The following is a 14,785-nucleotide window of genomic DNA, read 5'->3' as shown; positions in this document are numbered from 1 at the left end:
ATATTGGTGGCATTGTCAGATCTCACAGATCCCCAGGAGAGTCTCAGCTGGGTAAGCCATTGCGCAGTGATGTCCGTCAGTTTCTCTAAGAGAAAACGGCCGTGGATTGACAATCCACGGCCGTTATCGGCAGAATAGGCCCAACAGCTTATGAAGTCGGGCCCGTTCTGCTATCATCCCACATCAATGCTATCGTTAATGACAGCATTGAATAGGGAGCCGCCACTATTTCCCACGTTGGAAATAGCGGTGGCAGATTGCATATACCCCTATATCCCACTGCACTGAAAACAGGACTTAAAGGGGTTATAAGCCTTAATAAAAATTAAGTCATTTGCACGCCAGCACACACACTGCCATCTGCTAAAGCTTAAATCTACAGAATACCCTTGTCCCTATTTGCTACAGCCAACTATATGGATGACTACTTTAGATCTATATATATCTGGTTACTGAGAATAAATTAATTGTTTGACACACCTTCGGTCATGATGTCAAACAGGAAATGCCCACCATGCCACACATGTTTATATCATGAGAAATAATGTAGGCGATATGCAGATTTACAATGTATTCTTTATTTGCTCTGTTGCATGATGTCAGATAAGAAACATTAACATAAGAGACCTACATAAGCGTGGGGAAAAGATAAACACTGACGTGACATTATTTGGAAATGAATGCATTAAAAAATAGTCCAACTTCAGTAAATATAAAATATTTGTGTAACAGACCGAAGGCAAATATTAACACTTTGACTCATTTTAAACAAGGAAAACAAAACAAAGCAAATCAGCAATCTACATGTGTACACATTCATGGGTAAATTTAGAATTTGCAGGGTTGTTCATTCCAGTTACATAATCACTCGCAGTGGGACTTCCTTTGCTATTTACACTTGGAAGAGAACATGGTCATTCACTAGCACTAATGTTTAATCCTAGAACCACCGAAACCCCTTTGCACTAGTGAGTGTACATGTTAGGTACTAGAGACTATTATTACTACAACATAAATCAATTGTATAAACCCAAGAACCAAGGAACCCTGTACATCCAAAAAAATGGGACCTGAATGTGCTTTCATTGGCTCCAGCAATATGTTGTGCAGCCTGGAAGAATTGCTGGGACTGTAGAATAACCTACAGGGACTAGAGAATACATTTTCACAGCTCTGGTGCAAGCCACAAGGCTTTACAATGTAAATGAAAAAGATAAATAGCACAAAAGAAGAAAGCCAAACAGAGAATTAAATGTGCTCAGTGATTTAGGGACATTTTTTAGCTATGTCCGATAGCTACAAATGTTGTGACTTCAGATAAATACAATGATGTTGTCCTCCGTTTACAACCATGGCACCAAGAACAACAACGGTTCTCATCATCAACTGCATAGGGACAAGTGCGATCACAGTCCAGTCCACATGGAAGAGGATGGTGCTTTTATGAAGGGGATAAGATTTCACAAGCGAAATGGCATCTGGTTTAAACTTGTATCACAAAAGGGAAGACCCATTCACATACTTCATTAAGTTTATACCTATATAGCAGGATCACAAGAAACCCATCCCTACAGTAATTCCAGAGTACAGCACATATCGGCAACCTTAATCTCAAGGTTCTGATGCAAATACATTACTCGTGATTAAACATGATCTTCCACCAGAGTTGAGGCAGGTTATTTTATCAAAGTTATGATTCCTTTTACCTAAGCTATAACACAAACAACTGTCACAAGGCATCTGCCTTCATTATAAAGGAGGAACAGTCTGGGTGGGTTAATGTTAATTTCTGCTAGCATAGCTATATAACACAGGGAGATGATTGGCGCAAACAGAACCAACAATTAGCTGGGAAATAAGGCATAAAAGGCACAAGGAGGGTGAGTCAGGGGCTGGATGATAGAAGATAATCACTTTCTAAGCGTTGTCCTAAGCCTTTCATTGCTAGAGGGTGTTTAACACACTGCTGCTGATGGAAGTGAGGGATGCCTGGTGATAGAGAAGGGTTAGAGCGGATGTGCAGACCACACTGCCACTACTAACCTGGCAACAAGCAGCACAATTCGGGATTCTCCTCAATAGAACGTGAATGAATGATGGTGATTTTACTTATATTAAGGAAATGATGCTATCCAGTGAAGCTATACAGTATATGTGGCTGTGTGCATCTTTCCATCTCATTTACATGGTGCAGATCATCTCTGCACTAAGCAATGCAACCCTCAATGACAGTGCGGTCATACCACCTTGCCCTGTAATCTACTCTACCTACCAAACTGCTGTACACGAGACAGTAACAACCTCAGCAAACCAACAAAAAGGCACCCTGCACATCAGCAATACTCCAGAGCGACTCTGGTCAGAGGAAACCGTGTACACTAATGCAATAAAACTATCTGTAGTAGTCTCAGACTGGTGCGTTCACAGCTGCAATATCCCTGGAATCAGCAAGAAAAATATGCAACACTTTTAAAGCTGCTCTGATGCAAAGATTCTCGTGAATAAATAATATAATTCTGGCGTGCCTGGCAAAACATCTGGATGCTAAAGTCACCCCCCCTTAAAAAAAAAAAAAGAAGTTTTATATTAGAAGAAAAACAAGAAAAACTTTACTTATAGTCACAATTCTGTAAGGGAGTACAGAAATAATTGCTACTCGCCGAGTTCTTCTGTCATTTTAAAAATTACATTCTCTTATTTTATTTCTCACCATTAATCTGTGTACAAAATAATATTAAATCTGTATTGTTGAAAGTAACCTGAGTCCAGGATAGCCAGGACCCAAAAACAAAGAGCAGACTGGAGATGAAAATGTTTCCATCAGGAAAGAGAGGCTTGCTTCATCGAAGAGCACAGCAACAGCCTGACGGAGTTAATAGGGAATAATGTCTTTATAGGGGATTTATTTATTCTCAAATTAAGGTTTCCTTCCAGTCTTTAATTGGCGAGGGTCTTACTTGCTCCTTTGTCTTATCTTTCGTTACTTTTATATCCGAGGCAGTGTCTTTCTGCAGCTGCGGCCGGCTGCCCAGCTTCCCTGGCTCTTCTTCCTCCTGCAGCTGTTCAGATTTAATGCGCTGAAACAGCCGCAGCTGTACACGCAGCTCAATGATCGCTTCTCTTTCCTCGTGAATTGCCTGGTTCAGATGGTTGTTCTTAACCTGACAAAAGATATGTACAACTCGGAATAAATCACAGAAAGTATCGCCAAAGCAAGATGTGTGCACAGTGGGTGTTCCGGCTGAGGTTTTACCATGGCCGAAGATTTGATCTTCTACAGCAAAATAGAGGATTAATTGCTATACAAATTTATGGAGTGCAAAGTGCGCCTTTAAGATAAAAGTAAATTTAAGAGAAAATACGTTAGAAAAGGCAATAGATAGCATGCAAACACACAAAACAGACACATTTTTTTTTTTTAAACGGTCAGGGGAAGGAGTTAGAGGATGATCTAAGTCACAGGTTCTGAAAGTCTATCCTCAGGGCATGTTTTCCAGGTCTCCTCACAGAATCAAGTGAAATAATTAGCTCCACCTGTGGATCTTTTAAAATAGGTCATTCAGCAATGAGTGCAGCTGCCAGGTGACCGAGTTGGAGAACCACTGATCTAAGTCAATTTCATATTGAAATTGGAAAATGTAAATGAGCAGGGGAAGTAAGCTGGCAGTACATTATTTATTAATTTTTTATTGAAAAGATGTGTTACATTAAGTATGTAACACAAGAGAATGGACATCAGTAGATGGCAGTGGTCATCCCTCTATACTGTGCTGACTCACCTCCAACTCTTCATTCTGCCGCTGAAGATCCTCCAGGATGATTTGCAGTTCTTCCTCATCCTCACTTTCACTCTCGCTTTCTGATGAATACTCCTCTGTCTCACTCCGGCCGGTTTGCTGTCGGCTACAATCAGTGCGACACATCATTTATAATTATTTGTAAAATACTACAAAAGGGGATCGTGCAAAATTTGTTCATAATATTTTTTGAAAATGTCAGTTTCTTTATTTTGCCAAAATTAAACAGATCTGAAAAGCAAGATATCCGCTTCATGTAATAAAATAGAACATTAACCACTTCAGCAGTGTGCCCGGAAATTTCTCGGGCTCGCCCAAATAACTTCCAGGCATGCCAGCGATTAATTGGACCACTGGCGCACCACCACTAGGGGCACCCCCCTGCCCAGATTCTCCTGTCCGGCCAGTGCCGACTCCCCACCCCAGAGATCGTATGCCAGGGCTCCCAGCGATCCGGGGTGAGGAGTCAGGACTGCACTGGCTGGTGGTGAGCAACACGGGGGCTGCCCCTAAGTGCTGTGGTGGCCCTGGTAGGTCTGTCCTGCCCCAGAAAAACCCACTACTCAAGGGGTTAAGGGACCATTCCTCATCGCCAACCACAAGGATAGACAGGTGACAAACATAATGAATTGCTCTGATCTACCTACCTTTGGATTTCAGATATTTCTGCTCGGAGGCGATCTATCTCTTCTTTTTCTGTAGCAATTTGTCGCCGCAGAAATTGCTCCATTGTCACTAGTTCCTCTTGTTCTGTGAGTATCTCATTCTCCTAACAAAATATGTACATGACAGCTGTTTGAACCAAGGTAGACGCAGCAAACACCAAAAGGAGCCAAAGAATTTAAAACCCATGATCAGATTATAAACATGTGATCATGTTCATTTACCAAATAAATGTCTTAAAAGTCAGATAACAATATGATACTGTACAGGAAAGTCCTATTTTAATAATAAATGATGTGACCCCAAGTGTCAGATCCAAGTGCCATAAATCATTGAAGAAACAAAATGCAGCTTTCCGAATGGTTACTGAACCATAAATATATATTACTATTAATATCTAAAAGATATGCAAACTTTTCCATTTCATAGTTTATGAGCAGATTTACCAACATCACAGAATGTGTTTCTGGAGTAATAGGACATACAGCGGGCATGTCCAAACTATGGCCCTCCAGCTGTTGTAAAACTACAAATCTGGCCCCTGGTTAGAAGAGCAAATAAACTGCATTCAAATATATTGGTCTTGCTATAATCTCCATACAACTCCCTTTTGTGCTTCTTGCTGGTTTAAGTGTCAGATTCATAGATTCAGGGAATTTTGGGGTAAGTACTAAAGCTGTGCACACACATCATGATGTGCTAGGCCAGGCATGTCCAAACTATGGCCCTTCAGCTGTTGTGAAACTACAACACCCATCCTGCCTTGCCACAGTTTTGCTATTAGGGAATGCTAAAACTATGGCAAGGCATGCTGGGATATGTAGTTTCACAACAGCTGGAGGGCCACAGTTTGGACATGCCTGACATACAGAATCCATGCAGATAGGGTCCGGAACTTAGAGCAGTGAGGCAGTAATGCTAACTACTATGCCACTGTGCCGTCACCAAAATGGTACAAAATTCTTAGTGCTTCCTGCATAGTGCCCTGTTCTTGAAGCAGAACAAAGATGTAGCAAGGAAATGTAAATGGTTTCAGCCTACAACATTTATATGCCGACTGTCTGAAAATACATGTCATTATTTAAGTTCTGTGAATTATCCAATGTTGTAGAAAGGCACATGTGTTTTCAGTTTGCTTTGAAAGTTACGCCTCTTGAGTTGCACTTAAATAGTGATACAAACCACCCCCCCCCCCCCAAAAAAACTGGAGAATGCCGTTGTTTTAAGTCAAATAAAGACATACAAAATGATCTATAAAAAGTTGATAAGTTGTTAAGTTACCACGCCCTGTATATTCGGTAAACATTCAACACAGCAGACATGGTGGCTCGGTGGCAAAAGTGACTTCTGGTTGGCACATGAGGATGTGTCAGCATTCCCCTCTAACCCTAGCCTAGTGCCAACCCGAACCTACAAACACCCCCTCCACACTTCCCCCAGGTAGCCCAACCATAACCTTTGACAGAGCCTAGCCATCTCGGTCTACTTGTAATGTTGACATTCTGAGAATATCAGTTTCACATGATGACATTGTGAACATGTCAACACGGGAAAGGTCAACGTGTTGATAGTCGACCTTATGATATCCCTTTATACTTTATCACATCCAATCAGGGTGCAGTCCTAATGTTGGCTATCAAACACAGGAAGCAATTCTAACAAGTGGCAACATAAAACCGATATTCTAGATATACCTGTGCCAGCAATATATTAAGGACCTCCTGTTCATTTTCATTCATTTCTTCTTTTGAAACCTCTTCCTTTGAAAGGCTGGCAATCTCTTGAGCAAACTTAGTCTCACAGTCCTGAGAAGAGAACAGTAACAGTAGGAGAAATGAGACTTTGCCCCGATCTAACAGATATGCCACCCTAGAAATGAGACTTTGCCCCGATCTAACAGATATGCCACCCTATAAGGGCTACTAATAATAGACTTCAAAATGCACCACAAGTTAAACTGAATAAATCCAAGTGTCATCCTACAAATAGCAAAAGCAACAATCTGCGATGTTGACCATGTGTCACCGGAACGGCTTGTGAGCTTTGCAGATCCAATACACTTACCAGTGCACCTCATGGACCAATTAGCTGACCCCTAGCATATGTCATATATAAAGTAATTCATTCAGAAGAGATTTTGCTCACACGGGAACCAATTCAATGGACACTGGTGCATAATAATACAGAATTCTATAGGTTTAGACACATATATTAAAAAACATTTAAAAAAAGGGTTAACTGTAGACCTCATAGGTCAACATTTTAGAAAAAGTAAAACAGACTTAGCAATTAATAAGTCTAGATATCATCAATATCCAAAAACAGGTCAGCAAATCTTAACGCAATGTTTGTTCCAACTAAATTTTCTTAAAAGGGTATAGCTCCTGCGCTCAGACCTCTTATGGGCGAGTGCTGCTGTGGTAAAAGAGTTGTCCAAACTCCTGGGTTAGCAATATAGAGATAAATATATTACCTTGCGCTCTCTATAAATCAATGTAGTTTCACTCTTTTAAAATCATTTTATGAATTGATCTATAAAACATAATAATAAAAAAAAAAAACAATCCCAGTGAAATTACATTGATTTATAGAGAGCACAAGGTAATATATTTATCTCTATACCCAACTAAATTTTCGCCTTTGCATTCATTTTAAGTGATGGTGGATCAATGTCCAGGAAGTGCCATTATGACAGCAGCACACAGCATCCCTTCATCCTTCACAAATGCCTCACACTGCTATGGGGATGTCAAATGTAAAAAAGCATTAAAACTGTGATCTCAACGACTCTGTGGAATTTTGCATGAACTAACAAGTGGGTGTGAAGGGTATGGATTATTAGGTCACCAGCATTATGGTCGACATGTATGAAGGTCGACAGGGTCATTAGGTTGACATGTTTTTTTCAACACAGTCAACATAAATACTAAAATGTAGCACTGGGTCCACTCGCCATGCTTCGGGCACAGTGCCTCGCTGTGCTCGCCATGCTCCCACCACGCCCTAGTGCATGGGTCTTCAAACTGTGGCACTCCAGATGTTGTGAAACTACAAATCCCATCATGCCTTGCCACAGTTTTAACACTCCCTTATAGCAAAACTGTGGCAAGGCATGCTGGGATTTGTAGTTTCACAGCATCTGGAGGGCCGCAGTTTGAAGACGCATGCCCTAGTGGATGGTAGGTCATGAAATACCGCTGTGTCAGCACATGTTGGCTCCAAAAACAGTAAAAAAAAAAAAAAACTTCGACATTATCCCTGTCGACCTAATGGTTGTTGACCATCATGCTGGGGACCCAATGACATTATCCCGGTGTGAGTACAAGTCTGTTCACTCGCACTAATTATCAGTGTTAAACAATCTTTAAAACACCTATATGTACCCTAAAAGAGCATGGAATAGAAGGAACATAAATGAACCCAATCGCCACAACTCTGCCCTATCTGCCATTTCCATATTACCACAGTAGTGTATGTAGATAGAGGGGTGCACGGTTATTGGTCTCGCCTGTTTCCAGCGCACTGCGCCACAGATAACTCACCCTCATGTGTAAGACATGCATAACCACCAAACCTCACATAACAAAGGGTGAGACTACCATTACATATTGGATAAACCACGCACAGTAATTGGTGCCACTATGTAAGTTAAGGTGTGTCCATATGTCAAAAGAAAAACTATATGCAAAGCTTTTATAGCCAATATATTCTGTTACTAGAAACCTTTTTATACTTTAATAAATGTATTAGTTATTTAGGGTACAACGGAATGAAACACACAGGAAGGGAAGTGTGGTCTATTTTATAAAGATGGACAGCATGTAAATTGGGGGCAGCTGTGCTGGACCAGTGACAGTTCAACAAATGACACAACACATTTATTCAGCACTTTGGGCCCTGGCCAAGACCCATACAAGGGTAAGCCTTGTGCCTTCCATGCCATTATATTCATGCCTGCAGAGGAGATGTTTAATGAAGCGGGCAGGCTGAGACTTCGGAATGCCACACACCTGCCTTTTAGCTTCTCGAAGCTTCCTTTTAAGCGCGGTCAGAATCCTCTGCACCTCCCACAGCCTTTCTTCCTTAGAGAGATCTTTTATGCCAGCCTGAAGATCTCGGTGCAAGCAGTTCAATAGGAATTCCTATGGAAGAACAGCATCAATGTATTTTACAGTTGTATCATTATTTATTGGCAATGTCTGTAAATCTATTCCCACCTGCACCAATAGGATAGTTTGTGAGTACTCGCTGCCTAGCTATTAAAATGTTCCAGTCTCATTATTAAGCCTCTGCATTAACACTATACATCATTTGTGCCGATGAGAGACCAAAAGAATTGTGCGAAAAGGGTGAATAGTGTAAGGTTTACTGGGATTTACAGGAATAGGTTTGCTAAGGCAGATTGTCTACCAAAAAAATTAAAATAAATGTTGGATCTCACAGTAGAATTCAGTCATTGCACATAACGGACTCTAGATACAGGAGGTGTATTATAAAAGGACTATGAGGAATGTTTTCCCAATGTACAGCAAACAAGTTACCCATTTGAGTAGGTATGGAAAAGAAGAAAGATAAAGCAGACTGCAGCAGTTGATGGTGTTGTGCTCAATAGTCAGTCCATCACCAAAAGTCTTACATAACACAACAGTATGAGACATACCTGCCGTCTAATTTCCTCTTTAATAGTTTCCTGTGTTTCTGGCAGTGCAGGCATGGTTGCCATATTAGACCAGCGGAGAGGTTTTATGACTTTTTTTATAACAATCCCGCCAAATAGTTCTTGAACGTGTGTAAAAAACACATAAAGGACGCGGTTACTGATCTGGAAGAGAGAGGATAAATAAATCAGGGAACAGTCATTTTTACTGGTAGTGAAGCAGCCTCATTAAAAAAAATTCCAGGCAACCCTCCCATATGCTATATTAAGTTAGTGTTAGTATTCCATTTTGTCAGCACAACAAATGGGATGTTTTCAGAACTACCTCTTGGAAATAACCCTTCCCCCAATAACAGTTGTGCACAAGCTTAAAACTTATTTTATATATATTTTTATAACCCTGAGAAAGTGGCAAGCAATAATCTCCAATAAAATTATGCAACGTGGTTACAATTACAACAGGTTTCCTTCCCTACATTCTCTTCTTTTTCACTTCACTACTCTGGTAACCTTTTTCTGACCATCGCTTCTTTGTGTACATTCCCGTGACTGATTTGGATTGGCTTATTCAGGTACACTGTGCCATCCAGGACCATACCGAAAGTATCTGGTTCTGCTATCATCTTTTTCATACATGCCTATATGGATTACACACCTTTATCTAGGTCTATTAATATTATGGAATATGTTTTTGTTTTCCGTCATAAGATCAACCACACTATATATCTTTTTTCTTTGGCTGTACGGTTACGTTTATTTTCCTTCTTATGCATTTTGTCCATCTGTTGACAACTTTCTCTCAAAAACATTTTGGAAATAAAGTTATAACAAGCTGCAATAAAAAGTACACATCCTCTCTAACAGGACGGACCATTGTAGGTTGACCGGTAAACATTGTAAATTTAGGCATATATGGAATATACATAATATACGTGTACGGTTGTTAGTTTTACATATGTACAGAATAGTTGTCCAGATTAAAATGGATAACACAGAATGTAGCTAGTACATGAAGGCCAACACAAAGTCGACTGATTGAGTTCAGTACTAACGAGGCCACATATATGTTATAGATATTCAGGGCCACTTAAACAATAATATATGTAGTACAACTATGTGGACATGCATCAGAACAACATGAGCATTTCGATGTGGTCGCGAACCATTGATCTGCTATATTCGTCTTGTCTACATGGATGCTATATCAACATTACGAAAGGTTGACAAACCATCCTTGGTAACAAATTGGTCTTACTCTCTCTTGGAAGAATCTGTGGCTCTAGTGTTCTTCCAAGTCCCTACAGAGCAGTTCTGGCAGGGATATCAAATCAGCAGAATTCCAGTGGATATTCTATGCCCTATACCTCCTCCATACACAAAATCCTCCCCTTGTGCTTATCCCTAATTCCCCCCACCCAACATAATCCTCCTGGCGGCTCATAACCCTAACTGTCGGCATCAACAGAATGTATATTACAGAGATATTTAAGATGTTAGCTGGGTGTCTCATCAGGCTGAACCATAGCAACATTGCTATGTTGACACGGTTAGTCAACCATTTGACCAGATATCAAGATCTAACGATTCACTTGTAATACAAACATTTATTAGAGCCTTCTAAAAGCTGTGGGTGGATGGAAACTAATGAGCAAACACCAGAGTAAATCATCTTAGGATGTAGCAGCCATTATTCAACTGTATAGCATTATATTCAACTGGATACCATTCTACCGTCATCACTTGAACACAATGAACTCGCAGAAACGAAAATCCCAATGCAATATAGAATATGTGAAATTCAACCATGTAGGATACATAATATATGCAATAAGTAGATCCTGGAATGCCAATATTGTGAAGTCAACATTGCTTGCAGGAAGTACAATTAATCATCATCATTAAAACACTTGGGAATTTCCTGATGCATTCATTCCGGGATCCCCAATGTGCTTGTCGAAACATTACATACAACCCATATACAGTAGTGTACTGATACAACCAATGATAGATTGCAACAGGCAGTGGCTAATATGAAGCCGACAATTTTTAATAAAGTAGCAATTTTCATTTAAGGGTAAGTATGCCATTTTCTGGCTTTATGCGACTAATTACCGGTAGCTTATAAACTTCTGTAATTTGGTTGTAAATTATATTATTTCAATATTTAAACCAACAAAAACCTATTTACAAAGTGGATTAGAATTGTTAATGGTCTAGGTCTCAGACTTTGTTGCATTTTCTATATACACCATCCTTTAATAAGAGACTTCCCGTAACCAATAATTCATACTTATTCACCATGCATGCTTTCCCTAGCCAAGAAGACTGTTGGAGGGGGTCCATAACATGCATTTTCCAAACACTTACACACCGACAACAGTAATTCTAGCCATCCTTACGGTCATATGGCTCCTCACAGAATAACCTTCACAGTACAACAGCCATTGCCAAATACCACAGTTAAGAAGTATCTGTGTTTATAAAGTATTAAAGAGTGGAAGTTTATCAAAACTTGCAGAGAAATAAATAAATCAGCTTCTACCAATTTACAGGGAGTGTGTTTGAAAAATGACAGGGGCTAATTTGTTGGTACTTTATCTCTCTCTCTCTCAAAGCTGTGATAAACCTCCCCTACATACTGTAAGCTCCTCTGGCTCAGACTGATGTGATTGACCAAATATCCCCTATCAAGCGTTGCGGAAATGTGTGGTCTATAAAATAACTGCTCAAAGAAATTAAAGTATGTAGGTTAGATTTAACAGACATACACTTCATACTAGTAGGGGTCATGCCCTTCTTTTAAAGCATACAAATAAAACTGTTTACATTGTCTCAGCAAGGGGTAATGCAAACTGAGAAATCAATTAGAAGTGTACCTGCACAGTTGGGCTGAGCACGATAGAAATATTTTGTATGTTCATTTTAGTTTCAAGTTCTTTCTCTATGACATGGTCCATGTGCACAATCAGCCAGGAAATCAAGTATAAGTTGCATTCTGGCAGTTCCTTCAGCAGGCGCAGGCAGTCCTGCAGCCGTTCTGCCTCCGTGCTCTTGCCACAGGCCTCCTCAAATCTAGGCATCAAGTCTTTGGTGAGGACGTTCTCAGGTAGCTCACGCAGGTATTGCTTCAGTAGGCTGGCAACTGTATAAGGCTCATAGTCATCAAGATTTGGGGACTCCTGACGGTCATAGGCTGCTTTTAATTCATCCACCTTTGACTTGATCCCTAACAACACAATATTAACCAAAACACAGGTTATAGCTCATTAATAGAAACAATAAAAAAAAAATTAAAGAAAGGGAGAACAGTAATGTTATATAAAAAACAGTCTACATACAGCACACATCGTGCATGAAACATGTTGTGGTTCCGGTGAATGATTACAATGTGCATGGCCGCTGAGGCTTTTGCAGGAAAGATGATCGGCCTTCAGGTGTGCACACGCAATTACTAACAAACTCACAATTGCAGTGCACTAGAGGGTACTGTACTGGCATTGTATGTACTGTAATTGGAAAACCAGGGAACAACTCACTGAACCAGGAGCAAGGAGTTGGCTAGTACGCATAAAATTAAGAAGATACATATTATTCATAGCTACAAGTTTACTTAAACAGTAATATTACTTTCAATTAGAAGTCTTCACTAACACCCCCAACAATTGTTTACATAATCAAATTCCCAATATGATCCAGTTTGCCGCATACTACAAGTGGGAAAAATGGTACCGTAGACCTACACTGCCCAAGGAAGCCACACTGGAGACAATTGGCATACATAAACCAGGGAAATACAAATCAGGCATTAATACAATACAGTGGGGAGAGAAAGTTTGGACACCCCAGGCAAAAATTAATGTGCATTTTAATGTGCAAAAACTCCTTTTTCTTTTCCAAGGAAAGATGGGAAAATCTCCAAAAGGCATCAAATTACAGATTAGAAATTCTTAGAACATGTCAAAAAAAGTTTGATTTTATTTCCATCATTTACACTTTCATAATAAAAGAAAACAAAAAATGGCGTCTGCAAAAGTTTGGGCACCCTGCAGAGTTTATAATATGCACCGCCCCCTTTGGACAGCTAAGACCTGGCAGTGTCATGGACAGAACAGCTCGCAAGATTGTGCAAAAAGCAAGTCAAAATCCACATTTGATTGCACGATCCCTCCAGGAAGATCTGGCAGACACTGGAGTTGTGGTACACTATTCCACTATAGAGATACTTGTACAAATATGGTCTTCATCGAAGAGTCATCAGAAGAAAATCTCTTCTATGTCCTCACCACAAAAATCAGCGTTTGAAGTTTGCAAATGAACATATGGACAAGCCTAATACATTTTGGAATCAAGTTCTGTGGACCGGTTAAAATAGAACTTTTTGGCCGGAATGAGCAAAGGTACGTTTGGAGAAGGAAGGGAAAGGAATTTAATGAAAAGAACCTCTGTCCAACTGTTAAGCATGGGGGTGGATCAATCATGCTTTGGGGTTGTATTGCAGCCAGTGGCTCAAAGAACATTTCATGAGTAGAAGGAAAAATGGATTCAGTAAGATTCCATCAAATTTTGGACTCGAACTTGATGCCATCTGTGAAAAAGCTGAAGTTAAAGAGAGGCTGGCTTCTACAAATGGATAATGATCCTCAAAATCCACAGTGGATTACATCAGGAGGCGTAAACTGAAGGTTTTGACATGGTCTTCACAATCTCCTGACCTCAACATAACTGAAAATCTATGGATAGACCTTAAAAGAGCAGTGTGTCACAGACAGCCCAGGAATCTCAAAGAACTGGAAGACTTTTGCAAGGAAGAATGGGCAAAGATTCTTTGCCCTGCAAAAAAACATTTACAAGCCGTGATGCTTGCCAAAGGGGGCAGTACAAGGTATTAATTCTGCAGGGTGTCCAAACTTTTGCAGATGCCATTTTTTGTTTTCTGTTATTTTGAAATTGTAAATGTTATAAGAATGTCTAATCTGTAATTTGATGCCTTTTGAAGAGGTTTCCATCTTGGCTTCTTTTTTTGCACATTAAAATAAAAATTTTGCCTGGGGTGCCCAAACTTTTGATCCTCACTGTAGGTAGTGAAAGCTTACAGTCTCATTAAACTTAACCCAGCACAATAAACCACTACCTGACAGTGGTTGTATATTCACATTTCTATGACCACACCCATTGGCAAGATTCTGTGCTGCATTGCTGCGGACACCTTGCAGTTAGAATGGTATATATTTTGGACAACTTCTACTACAGCCCCACTGGATAACTGGACAGGAACATATAGATAAATTGACAATCTGTTCTGGCCTACTTCGGTATACAGAGCAATAAAAGTTTCTATATATCATCTGATATAATACAAAATGTCCCTTTTTTCTTTTCACGTATGTTTGCACATTATACTCTGTTTCCATGACAACCACAGAGAATCACAACGACATTCAGGACTAAACTTCCTGCTGTTGTCCTCAAAGAGAGGAACATCCTGACACACAGCTTTTAATAACCAAGAGGAACTGTACCCAAAGCTCCGGTATATTAAGATTCTAGTACAAGTGGCCATGAGGAAATATCTCATTAAAGCCTGTACTTGAATGCAAGCACAGAGTGCCAAGATAAAGAGCTTTTCAAAGGTCCATACACACTGAACTATTATCACCTTCTGAGCAAT

The 14,785-nt window shown here is 40.0% G+C and overlaps 1 protein-coding gene across 1 annotated transcript in view; it reads right to left on the bottom strand.

The window, feature by feature from the left end:
- Window positions 1-558: 558 nt before the first annotated feature.
- RALBP1 (ralA binding protein 1) overlaps window positions 559-14,785 on the bottom strand; it is a 33,076-nt gene continuing 18,849 nt past the window's right edge. Inside the window, exons 4-10 of the mRNA XM_083187644.1 lie at window positions 11,994-12,343; window positions 9,121-9,282; window positions 8,471-8,602; window positions 6,155-6,265; window positions 4,445-4,566; window positions 3,780-3,903; window positions 559-3,161 (exon numbers count right to left, since the gene is read on the bottom strand). Of these exons, the coding sequence (XP_083043770.1) occupies window positions 2,913-3,161; window positions 3,780-3,903; window positions 4,445-4,566; window positions 6,155-6,265; window positions 8,471-8,602; window positions 9,121-9,282; window positions 11,994-12,343 (1,250 nt within the window). The 3' untranslated portion in view covers window positions 559-2,912. The remainder of the gene's footprint in view (window positions 3,162-3,779; window positions 3,904-4,444; window positions 4,567-6,154; window positions 6,266-8,470; window positions 8,603-9,120; window positions 9,283-11,993; window positions 12,344-14,785) is intronic.

This window comes from Crinia signifera, chromosome 5, assembly GCF_055691185.1.
Source record: "Crinia signifera chromosome 5, ASM5569118v1, whole genome shotgun sequence".
NCBI lineage: Eukaryota > Metazoa > Chordata > Amphibia > Anura > Myobatrachidae > Crinia > Crinia signifera.
The sequence above is the reverse complement of the archived record's forward strand: the minus strand, read 5'-3'. Positions and strand labels throughout refer to the sequence as shown.